The 12,633-nt window shown below is 38.7% G+C and overlaps 1 protein-coding gene across 11 annotated transcripts in view; it reads right to left on the bottom strand.

Moving 5' to 3' along the window:
- The window catches only part of LOC101075165 (protein diaphanous homolog 3), a 102,969-nt gene that overhangs the window by 46,792 nt on the left and 43,544 nt on the right, over positions 1 to 12,633 (bottom strand). For 8 of the 11 annotated variants that reach the window (XM_029846047.1, XM_029846052.1, XM_029846050.1 and 5 more), the window contains 4 exons: positions 11,442 to 11,606; positions 8,933 to 9,068; positions 1,803 to 1,898; positions 1,466 to 1,528 (listed from right to left, as the gene is read on the bottom strand). In XM_029846047.1, the coding sequence (XP_029701907.1) occupies positions 1,466 to 1,528; positions 1,803 to 1,898; positions 8,933 to 9,068; positions 11,442 to 11,606 (460 nt within the window). Of the gene's footprint in view, positions 1 to 1,465; positions 1,529 to 1,802; positions 1,899 to 8,932; positions 9,069 to 9,950; positions 10,137 to 11,441; positions 11,607 to 12,633 lie in introns of those variants that run through there. The other 3 variants (XM_029846051.1, XM_029846049.1, XM_029846053.1) reach the window with 2 other exon arrangements.

The following is a 12,633-nucleotide window of genomic DNA, read 5'->3' as shown; positions in this document are numbered from 1 at the left end:
AGCCGACTTTTCACAACAACAGCATCTCTCCAACATGCTCTTCCCTAATGTCATCCAGCAGTTTCATCATTACTGGCTTGATCTTTATTCCTCAGCCCATTCCTCTCCATTCCACATGGCACAACTACCTCAGTCTCTCTCTTCCCACCCACCTATGTATAGCTAATTCCCTCGTTTCCCTTTTGAATCTAATTTCAGATAAGCTGTAACATAAGAACAGATCATAGCCTTTCAACATTCCCACCATTGATGTGGGTGGATTGGATTGACTGAGCAATTTCATTCATGTACACCTGTACCCAATCCATTAAGGATACAATTACACATATTTTCTTTCTTATGGCTCACTGATCATTGGATTAAACTTTTAAAAACAATAATTTCTTTCTTTCAGCATCATCTTTTTTTTTTAAAAAAAAGAGGCATTAGAGGAAGAGGGTGCCTGACAAACAGCTGATGCATTTCATAATCCCTGACATTGACAGCCTAACCTGGGCAGGTTCTTCCAAAGTCAAAAGGCCCCGGCCAAAAGAACCCGGTAAACTGTAGTCTCCAATGTCAACTTTTGAATGACCCGAGAGTCCAGGCTTAACAACTCATCTAAATAACTGTGCAGCCAGAGCCAAATGTGCTTTAAAAGTGATCAGTGAAGTTAATATGGACACGCAGGCACTGGAGGGAGGCCAGTATGGGGTTGATGATGTGGCCTGTTAAGATGAAGCCTTTGATGTGTTTTTACAGCTTAGAGTTTGACAGGATTGGTTTTAATCTGGATATTGTTCTCAAACGGATGAAACAAAAGTGGATTTCTCTTCCCCAATGCTGGTTGAAGGAGAGGTTTGAATAAAATATTAAACCTACATTTCTGGTGGCGAGTTCTGATTAATAGAGAGGACCTTCTTGCGGCAAATCAACAGCTCTACCCAAAGCAGTGTTTGCGCCATGGAAATGTATGGCTGCATTTATTCTGGGTTCACAGATAATGCCTCCACAAGCGGCAGAATGAATTTTAGGCTGCAAGAATGTGTTCATTCTACACACAATTAGTAAAGTGCTACAACACCAGTATCGCTGATTGATGAAAACCTGAAACATACCTCTCGAGTCAAAACGCTTTGAAGGCAAAGATAATGAATAACCTCTAAATATATAATGGGCTGATCCTGTTCAGCCCAGTGGTTGATTGGTTGGTAAACAATGCAGAAAAACAGAACCACCAGAGTGGATATACTGCCTTCAAAGGCTTCTCTTATTGTTGCACCTGAGACTGCTGGCCCAGTCACTCTTTCAAAAGAGTTACACAAAGACATAAAAGCGATGGCAGAAAATGTCAGCGGAGAGAAAAGGAAGCACATTGATTCGTAAAGTGATGCGTTTACTAAGAAAGACTTCAGGCTGATTCCAATTTACTGCATAAGAGAAGATTTTAAAATGAACAAACACAGCTGAGCATGCTTTTCTTTACCATGGTTAATAGGCCTGAGAACCTGGCGGAATGAGCCTGGACTGATCATCTGCTGCAGGTTATCTGGAAGGAAGTTACACTGAAGTTACACCTAACGTACAGCGTTTACCGGGAAATGCTGCGCTCAGGGGCCATAGAACAAACCTCCATTTGATTGGTAGTGTTTAAAAAATGTCATTTTCCAAACAAATGGTGAGTCAGTATGTAGCTGCAAATAGAGAGGGCTAATTTAATGTAATTATCTTTTTTAAATCGGCTTCTGGAGAAATACTGTCAGTTGCTCTCTAGACAGACGTACTTGCCTCTACAACTAAAAGGGAGTTAGTACAGGACTCACCTCTGGGTCTCGGTGCTCTCTTCCTGCGCTCTCTGAAAGCTGCTCCTGACTGGAGGGCTTCGAGCAAGCTATCCATCACGCCCGTCTCATCATTTTCTGAAAACAAACAATAAATAATGAGTAGAAAAAAAGAAGCTTTGGTAAAATGGAAGAAAGGCATTGTTAAAAAAGTGATGATCATATGGGCTGAAACAAATCTAGATTACAGTATATAAGGAGCAAGATTTTCATTGGGAGTTTCCAGTTTAAATATATTTTCTCAGCAGAATAAAACTATTATTGTTGACTGATAGATATCTGAAATTATCATGCATATAGGCTATGCAGTCAACTCACTCATAAGGTATAATGAGAGTAGCTGTAATATATTTCGCCTGAGCTGGTTTTGCAGCAGATGTGCACTATTTTTTTCCTATTTTTCTTTTAATGTGTCATTCCCTGATCATTGTAAAATACATTTTGTTTATACATTCATGTTTATTCAAATGGATACAAACAATGCACTAATTATTAAACTCTCAGAAGGCCCTTGAATTAATTATCTGGATATTTTTGCTCTTCACACATATTGCCAATGAAATTAAAATAAAGAAAAGGGATGGTAATTGTAAAATGTGGTGTTTAAAAACATGCAAACTGACAGGTGACAGATAAAACATGCCTTGTGTTGGCACAGCCAAAAAGCTAGCCCTGAAATTGAAAGCAGAATGATGGACTAGGGTAGTGATTTATACCTACAACAGCCTCCAGAGAAACAGAAGGGAAATAGATAGAGCGGGCAGAAGGATGAATGTCTAAGAGACAGTGACAAAAGGAAAGTGATACTGGCTTTGACATGCAAATGTGTTTAGAAAGGTTTAGTATGCTTTTACTTACTCAAACAAAGTTTGGTACATTGAACACACTGCAACTCTTTCTAAGGAAGTAGCAACAAGCTTTTGTTGCTTTTAAAGGAATGCATTTTTCTGTTTGAAGAGATGATGGATGGAGTATGTTGTATGCTACACTATCATTGGATTAGCACAATATCCTTTCAAATTCAGAAGGTACTGTACTGGAGCAGCATGTGATGCCATATAAATGTGATTTATTTGAGTCATAGAAGTATGAATGTGCATTACAAATGACATATTAAATGTGAGGATTTATATATTATAACCATTTTTTCAAAGTAATCTATGGGTATTAAATACAGAAAGGGCCCAAACTGCTAACTAACGTCATATAAATCAAGCAGAAGATGACAGACAGGCTTGTGTTTGTAAGGCGCAAATATGAAAAAAAGAAATCATATATCAAAATATTGAATATCCCAAAAATCATTGTGCTACATCCTATTCAGTTAAAATGCAGTCTGTTGCTTTGCTAAGGTGCAACTCCAACCACATGCACTCATAGCGGACCTATCTGTTTTTGACTGTCATTTTTTTGGTGCTTTTTATTTGCAACAGTAGCATTTCCTTTCTGGCTGGCAGGTTGCCCGTTCTTCATCATTACAGAGTACAGAGGTATGCAATTTGAGCAAAACCAGTGTTCATAGATGCCCAAATTTGCCATGACTTGTGGTAATTAATCATAGATGCAAACGTGCTTCCTACTACTCTCAGAGATAGAACCCAAAATATAGATACGACAAAAAAAAAAAAAAAAAAAAAAAAATCTGCTTAAAGACCCAATATGCAATACGTGCATCCATGTGTAGCACTTTATTTAACTGCAGCAAACAAACAAACAAACAAAAACAAACCACAAATCAATTCTGTAAGGCTCGGCAAGCAAGGAAGCAAGAAGGGGAAAAAAAAATCCCTTTCAGATCTCCTGCCTCAGGAATCTTTCGAAGAAAACACAGTCCAATTTTATACATCAATCTGCAGCAAATCAAACAAACCCACAAAAAAATGCTTTAAAGAACATAGACAAGAGAGGCTTTAAGACAGCTAGAAATTTTATAACATATATTTATAAACTCCCACCCACGTACTTACAAACTTGGAAAGAGCAGGTGATCACAGATATGTCACACACATAATAATACAGAATAAGGTGCATGGCAGGGAAATATTAGCCACATTAGTGGCTGGGAAATGGGTCTGGAATAGTCATTCAGCTTGTCAAATGTAGCAAAGGGAATGATGCACCAAGCCAATCAATTAATAAGACCAGCAAAACAAAGCGCTAATTCAATGGTGGACTTAATGAGTCAGACCACTGTGACTTTTTCTATTCCAAACAAACGATGTTTGGTGCACATTGTGCTGATCTTCATAGCTGCATAATCTGCTAGTTTGTGCCTTAATGATGCCGCTTTGAGGATAACATGAAAGTTTAACATGTTCTACACTTTACTGGGAAAGAATCCAAACTACTTCACCTGTAAAGCCAAATTAAATGTGCTTTTAAGTGCCTATTGTGTGTGTCAAGGCATAAAAAAAATGTGGAGGTGTTTAAAAAGAAAGGGTAATTTCGACAAGATTACTGGTCACCCTTCTGTCTAATAGTGAAAGTTAAATTACCCTGTACCTAAATCTATTCAGGTTGAAGGTTTATATTTTCTCAAGGTGCTCCTTGTCACCGACTTTTATTCTACCCACGCTACTCTCAGCATTTTACTTAACAAAGTACAACACTCATCATTTTGCTTCAAATAACAGTAAATAATCAGTTATGCTTTTTGACTGCATTAAACAATTCATTTTAAGTATCTATTGAATGGTGGACCATTGAATGGCTGCACTTACGCCTTAAAATCCCACAAAAAAAAATTTTTTAAAAATCACTGACACAGTTGGGGGATCAGTCTCGATTGCTTCACAGGGTGCTTAGAATGCACTGTCTATGAAAAGGAATATGGATTGATGACAGATCTGTACCGCCAGTCTAATATTCGATTAAAGTACTTTGGTTCTGCCTCTGTTTTTTCCCCCTGTCTAATGATCAGCTCCTTCTCTTGAATTGATCTCCATGGATACATGGCTTGAGCCAATGGAAATGGAAGATGCTATAGAAGACACTGTGGTTGCACAATTGCAAAAGTTAAAATGCGGCAGCTAAAATGAACACTGAAAGTTTTGAAACCTTTTAGCTGCTATTTATTTCTAGAAAACGGAAATTTCTATTTCATGTCTGTGTTTAGTACAGAAACGCTATTAAATATGAGCACACAAAGACCACGCGCACATGCAGTCACTGAGGCAGAAGTGTTAGGGTGGGTAAGATGCCTGCAAACTCACTATGAGCGTTTTTGGGATTCGGCTCCTAGCACAAGGTCATTTTCCAATTTTTTTTTGGTCCAAAATTGGGACTTGAACCATAATCCCTCTGGTAGGGTATAAAACAAAAAAGTTCTACCAATGTAATTACATACTAGACCATATGTGGCACTAGTGTATTAAAATGACTTATGCATAATTATTCAATTCAGTTCAATACAACTTTAGTTATATATAATCTGTACCAATTAAAGCCCAGAGTCTGACCCCAGAACAAGCCACTGCGGTGTGAAAAGCTTCATTTTAAAACCTTGAGCAGGACCACGGTAATGTGGGGACACCGTCCTGCTGAGGGATGGCCAGGTAAAGATGGAGGAGAAGGGGAGATAAGGCAAATCATTAGTGATCCTGAAAATGTGGAGCTAAAGCTGAGTGGGACAGTGGGGCCCTTATTTACATTTTTAGACCTTGTACCTTCTGCTGCAATGTTATAGCTCTTTGATTAGTTCCACTTTTCAAGACTAAAGGAATTTAAATGAAGTGGAACAGAAGGGCCTGTTATAAGATTTCTGCACATGAGCTGGTCAATCTTTGATGAAGTGTCCAGTACAGCAACTGATCAGCAGGTGGTCTTGTCATGCATGCATATCTCTCATCCTGAACATCGCTTACGTGTTGGCCCTGCAGCGGTTACCACGGCAATGAGAGGCGACTTGAACTGGCTTCATTAGACTGAAACCTATTGGTTTTTATGACTACCATTTCACTGACCAGCATTCAAAGGAAATTACATCAATGGATAGTCAGCTGTTATCCTGAACAGCGCAAGAGATCGGGCCTCTGTCACACGCCAAGGTCTAACAAGCTCAACTGTAATAGCTTATAAAGTAGCATTGAAATGCTGTGACTTGCATATGTTTCTCTCTGTCTTTATTGTTTGATGCATCTTTGTGTATATTACATAGCAAGCTGTTCTTTTACATGAAATCATAATAGCTCATGGCGTGTAGCCATGTAGGAAATGTTAAATAAAGCTCTGATGTGCAATTTGTTGCTCCACAAACATCCCTGCTTCTGGTCTACCCTGGGAGGTAATGCAACAGATGTGTCAACCACGAGCACAGCTAGAGAGGGGAACATAAAAAAATAAAAAAATCAGTTCCATCTGAAGTTCAATCTCCATAGGATTCCATGCAAATGCGGGAAAATTGATGCTCCTGCTCACTGTGACTGCCAAAACTCACAGCCTGGATGATGAAACCAGGATGCAGTTTATAGAACAGGCAGAATCTGAATCTGCGGCAGGTTGGAACTACGGAAGAGGGTGTGAAAAAGAGATGGATTCACATCTGATGACGAAAAGAACCACGCTGCGCCAGAGCCACGCTACATGCCGATACCTGCTCCTGCCACACAACAACAATCGTCCCTTCTGTTTTACGTCGCTCTGCCCTTGCATTATGTGAGTGCAATATAGACATACAAGCTCTCTGAGGCTTTTTAGAGAATTGATGGAGAGTCAAATGATTACACGGAAAATCACCATTGAGTGATATCCACCATGACAAAGAAAGAGAAAGCTCTTTAGTTAATAAATAGGCAGAAAGGCAGGCAGAAGAAGAGGCAGAGGCAGAGTGAGAGAATAAATCCTGTCCTGGGTTGACAGCAGATCTTCTTCTGCCAAATCTCCATCCCGAGCATCTATGTGAACGCTGTGTGTGTTTGTAGGCCTGTATATGTCAGACATTGCCAGAAACATCCCGTCTTTTCACTGCCTTTAGCATTATCTTAATTTTAAGCATTTCAAAATAACTTTCAAGCTCTAGGCATACTTGTATAAGCCTTTGACAAATTTTGGTCTACTTCATTTTTTTTTTTTTTTTTTAAACATCTGAACTACTTTCCCAAGAAAAAAGTTAGCACATCCAAATGAACACACACCTTTTCCAATCTGAAGCTCCTCAAGAGACACTCACCTTCCAACAAACACTATATAATAGCTTATAAGACACTTTTGATTTGAAGTGTTTTCACTTTTTGCACTTTGGCATCTTGGAAGTGGACATTTTCTTTCCAGTCAAGACGCAACCACTTGTTTGTTTGTTTGTTTTGTGCATTAGGAACAACAGTAAGGGCTTGAGGTTGTAGGTCCAACACTGTGTTCTGTCTTGCTTTTGCTATAACAAACCACAGTTAACAATGTCATTCACGATGTTTCTTAAAATGTATCGTGAAGTATCATCTTTAGCATCATGAGACTAAAAAAGAAATGATAAAAATACTTTTTATTTAAAGGAAGAATAAATTTAAATCTTTTCCATTAAATTCGATTGGGGCACGATCCTTTCAGTTTACACAATGCGGGATGATAAAAAGTCTGGGGCTAGACGGAAAATGGGAACTACTGGGAGATTCACTGACAAAAATAAAAAAGGGGTTTCTAGACTTTAAGGTTGCGCCCTGTTGATGCTGATGCTGAGCTGGCCTGGTCTGCCAGCTTTGGCTTTGAAAGTCGGCCTGGAGGCTTCATTATTTAACAATTTTCCAGCTACATCGGTGCTCCAAATATAGGCAAATAAGCACAAAAGTGTGTGTTTGTGATAATATACTGTACACTGCATGTACCATATGTTTTTAATTTATTTAGCATAACACTTCATAAATGAATTAAAAAAACAGCATATCTTACAGGAAAGCCATGGTTTAAAGTATGTTTAATATCTATAGAAAAATCCTGGACACTGTAACGATCACCCTTTTGAGGCCTTGGTAAACCACTATACTTAAGAGATGAGTAATTGAGTAGCAGAACTGTGGAAGAGGGAGCGCTTCAGCCTGCCCTCCTGGGTGAAAGGTCATTCTGGCAATCATCTATCCTGTTTAAGTGTTTTGTAGCAATATCGTGTAACCCCGAGGACCGCTGTACTGAGTGGACCTATTGCTCTACTCGCCTGAATAGTCAAGGAGTATGTCTACGATGTGATCAATATGCAAACATTTGCAAAATCACCACTGAATTACAAAGCTGAAATCTGTAATCTAAAACGTGAAAAGTAAATGAAATAATGAATTTTAAGAATTGGTACAGCATAAATCTATTCTGTGTTAATTCCCTGTTTAATATAACGAGACAATAAATAAAACAAATACAGTGAGACCTCTACTTACGAAATTAATTGGCTCCGGAAGTTGTTTCGTAACCTGAAAATTACGTAAGTAGAGATGCGTTTTCCATGTAAATGCCCTAATCCGTTCCAAGCCCCCAAAAATCCGGATATATTTTTTTTATAAATCATAAAAATGCATCAAAACAAGTAACAAATACATGTTACAATTAGATTATCGCACAATAAATGTAGGAATTCAGTGCAAGGCTTCTCCAGGAACAAAATGAACTTTATTACAGGCTAATCTTACATTAGCCGTCATTACTAGCAACGAACGTTAACACTTGTGGTAACACCGCCATCTAATAAACAAACATACGAGCACCCACAATAAATAAAAGTTAAACAAAGGCGACGCTGGGATACACACAAAATGTACAGATTGACATGCCTCCTAGCCAATGGGATGACAGGAAGATGCTAGGCGATAGCCAATGGCAGAGCAGCTACAAGCATGTTTGCGTTCGCTAACCTCCGCGAGGTGCGAGTAGCAGCGGTAGCGTATTTTTTCCTTTTGTATCCTGAAATTTCTTTCATAACAAGAGGAAATATTTTCCCGTTGAGACGTTTCGTAACCTGAAAATTCCGCATGTAGAGACGTTCGTAAGTAGAGGTCCCACTGTATGTAATTTGTTTATCTAATAAGTGAGAATAATCGGTTACCCTGTGATGAGAGAGGCATTCAGCAGGTGACCTTTTGTTTGAGAGTATAAAAATAAGAGTTTATTAACAAAGGAGATTGAGAGGTGTGTACCTGCGTTCACTTCCAGCAACCTCCTCTTCTTCTGCTGCCTCTCCTGTTTTTCTCGCTCTGCCTTTTCCTTTGCTACTCGGGCTCTCCTCTCCTTCTCCTCTGATTCCTTTTGCTTTTGGTTCTCCTTCACTGCTTGCTGTGTGTGAAGGAAGAGAGGAAGAGTGTGAGGCTAAGAATTAAAAAAAAAGAAAAGGATAAAACACGATGGATTGCTAAATGGGGTTAATTACGCGAGAGCACAGGATGTCAAACGTACATGCAACTGGAAAGCCCAACAGACGTCTTTATCAAGACTCATTAAAGTTAGACGAAGCCTCTAATCCTGGACTAACACCACACGGCTCTTCATGTAATTTTACTATTCCATAGAAATGTCTTTAATATCCACAGTTCAATAAGTAGAAGCTACCACACACTTGGTTTTGGTGACAACTGCCTTTGGAAAAGTATTATAGTAGTGTGATTTCTGTGGGCTACAGGTCCCAGTGGACATTTACCACTAAGAAATGTCCTTGCTACATGTTAGAGAAAACATCGAGAAGAGAAAACATGCTACATCGACAAGCTGGGTACTGATCACACAACACTTGGCAAATGACAAGTAAAATAAATCCATGAGGAGCAGCCAAACGGACAACTCAACAAGAAAAAAACCAAGCAAACAATCCTGTACTTCTCAGCAAAGCTATTATGAGCATTAACTCATTACTTCACATTTGTCTGCGAGCAGCACCATATAAAATAAAGTAAACCTATTCAAACACCTGTGCTTAAAAAATATAGGAATAGAGCGCAAATCAAAACTACATGCTGGTATATGCAATGTGTTGTGAGCTACAGTGGTCACCTGCTTCTTTTGATCTAAAACAAGCGTTATTTTAAAAACATTAAAAAAAAAAAAAAAAAAAAAAAAAGATTCTTCATTTTTGACCAGGCAAAACATTTTTTATTGTAATGCTGAGTTGAGAGAGAGCCAATAGGAGGGGGGAAAACCATATCTCTCTAGAAATTGCCCTCCACTCTCCTTCATCACTGCAGGTCTGCCTCTCCCTCCTCCTCTCCTGGATGTCCGCCATTAGACACGCTCAATTGGATTCCTGTCAGATGTGCGGCCTTGCCCTGGGTCTCCTTCCTACGGGTGACTGAGCACTGAGCGGTGTGTGTACATCTTTGTGTGTGTGGGGAAAAAAAGCTAACCAGCTGTCTGTGTAAAAAAATACACACATGAACAAACACAAAATGACAGATGCCAGCAAACATATGTGTGCACACGCGCACGCGCACAGAGTTCAAGGCCCAGCCTGCTTCGGGCGGTAGTCTGGAGAAGGCACACACCTATTAGCATGGGCCTTGACACAGCAGGGTAAACGCTGACACAGATTCGACCGTGAGGTTATGGTTCTGAGATTTACTGTATGCCTGTGTTCATTGGCCTTGCCTTGACTTCTCCCAAGATGTCTGTTTGATGTGACCATATGAACAAATTGCTGAGGGTGTAAGCAGCTTAAACTCTGACCTACCACAGGCAAAGTGATAGTCATCTTGGGAGTTTGGATCATATGCAATATATATATATATAAATATATACTGTAGAATAAATCAATCAATCTCAGCTACTCACATGAAGTGGATGGAAAAATGTTTGTTTGATATTAACGGCACAGCAGACATGAAAGATAAAGATATATTCTATGTTTATCTCCAAATAAAGCACATAGGAACGCCATTAAATAAGTGCAATTTGTAACAATAAAATTTGACTATTCTCTAACTGAATGCAAATATTATTCTTGCTTAGAAATGCAGGGAATTCTTAAGGTAACTCATCATTCTAGAAAAAAGCAAAGAGACATAAAATCCATTTGTGTGTGAGATAGATGCTAAGTTGGGGGCAGGGAAGCATTTTAGCTGGTTAATTAGCTACCATTATCTGTCACACCCAGTGGCCTGCACCACTAATCCTGCCGATTAAACACAGCGAGTCTGCATATCTACATAGCTCATGGAGTCCGACTGATGAGGCCACAGAGCTCAGCGATGACATTAATATCCTGGTGGGACAGGATCTCATACCCACAATGTTTTACTTTGTATTATTCCAAAAGCCACAAGGGGTGAATGATGGAACATTTTGAGGGATGTAAAGTGCTGAACAAATCCTAGAAACAAATGCATTTTAAGGTTAGTACGGTGACGATATTATATAATAATATTATATATTATTATATATTATATTATATATAATTATGCTTGCTGATTTGTGGAAAAATAGGAAACTAAATAAGTAAAGTAGAGAGGTTAGGTAGCTATTTCCTGTTTTGGTATGTCAGGTTGTACACAAAATATATACATGATTTTTCACAACATAATATCAAAATACCTGTTTTGGTCATTTAAAAAAAATACAGATTTCAAATTGTAAAATAAAATATATACAATTTGAGTCAGGATACCTCAAGAATCAACATGTGAACATCAGCATTACACTACGATTTGACAAAGTACTCACAAGAAACATGCAGCGGAAGTTACTGAGATCCGTGAACAGCTCCTCCACAGAGGTCTTCTTGGGATCAATGGCAAAGTATTCCAGCAAATTCTGGTAAAGAGTCTCCATGTTGCTGTGCATTATCTTCAGTTTGCCATACTGCTCCCGTGCGATATTGCTAAAGCTGTAGTTTTGTGGTTAACGATGGTAACAGATATGATGTCGTCACTGAAAGCGTAGCACTTTTCTTAAGTGTGGCAGTAGTAAAAATATATCTAAACCATATCTATCAATCAGGAGGCATCCACAAACATCCTGTGATGACATTAAACAGAAAACAAGCTTGTCAATTAGAAAACGTGTTGGGTCTGGCTCTGTTTATAGTCCTGTAAATTGACAGTGGCCATTTGTGGTTGGTGCACTTATTATTACCATGTTTTATTATTACCAATTATGTTGTAATGCAAACAATCAGTTTAATCAGTGCTAACCGTACAGCCCACTTTAGCCATGACCTGCATGGCGGCTTGCTTCCTGGCTGGGTAAATTCTGGTCAATAGGTGCTGCCGAAAGTCTGACTCAACAACAAACATTTTTCAAAGCTGAATTGAGGGGTTAAACGTTTACTCTGTCAAACATCATATGGTTCAAGATATCTGACTTCATTATGCAAAGACAAAAAGGCATAATTCATATGTGTACCATCATTCTCTCCTTCTGCTTCTGAGTTTGTTGTTCAAATCTGCCACCTCCCTCTGTTTAGCTCTTTCAGAGCTGAAATGCTCATGAAACAGCACACTACCTTGAATTTCATATTATAGTATTGAGGGTACTGATCAAACGATGAAGCTAAATATGAGGTTTGCATAAGCTGACACACCTGATCTGAGACACGCTTGTCAAGTGCACCTCTAAGAACCATCTGAGAGGTTCGCCAAGGTTTAAGATTGCTGACAAGTGGGTCTTAAGCAAATGTAGGTGTAAATAAAAGGAACCAAGACAGTTAATAAGTTTTTTTTGCTTAATTTATCTTCACATTTTGAAATTAATGTCTACAACTTAAATTCGCTTGATCTTAGAATAATTATATTGAGAAGCAAAAAAAAAGGGGCTTCATCCCAATTCTGTCTCAACCGTCTTTTTTAAAGTTGCTCTCCAAAGGGAAATCTGACAAATTTTCTTGGTTCCTCTGAGTAACTTTAAAGGTTAAACT

The sequence above is a fragment of the Takifugu rubripes genome, chromosome 13 (genome assembly GCF_901000725.2).
Source record: "Takifugu rubripes chromosome 13, fTakRub1.2, whole genome shotgun sequence".
Taxonomy (NCBI): domain Eukaryota; kingdom Metazoa; phylum Chordata; class Actinopteri; order Tetraodontiformes; family Tetraodontidae; genus Takifugu; species Takifugu rubripes.
The sequence above is the reverse complement of the archived record's forward strand: the minus strand, read 5'-3'. Positions and strand labels throughout refer to the sequence as shown.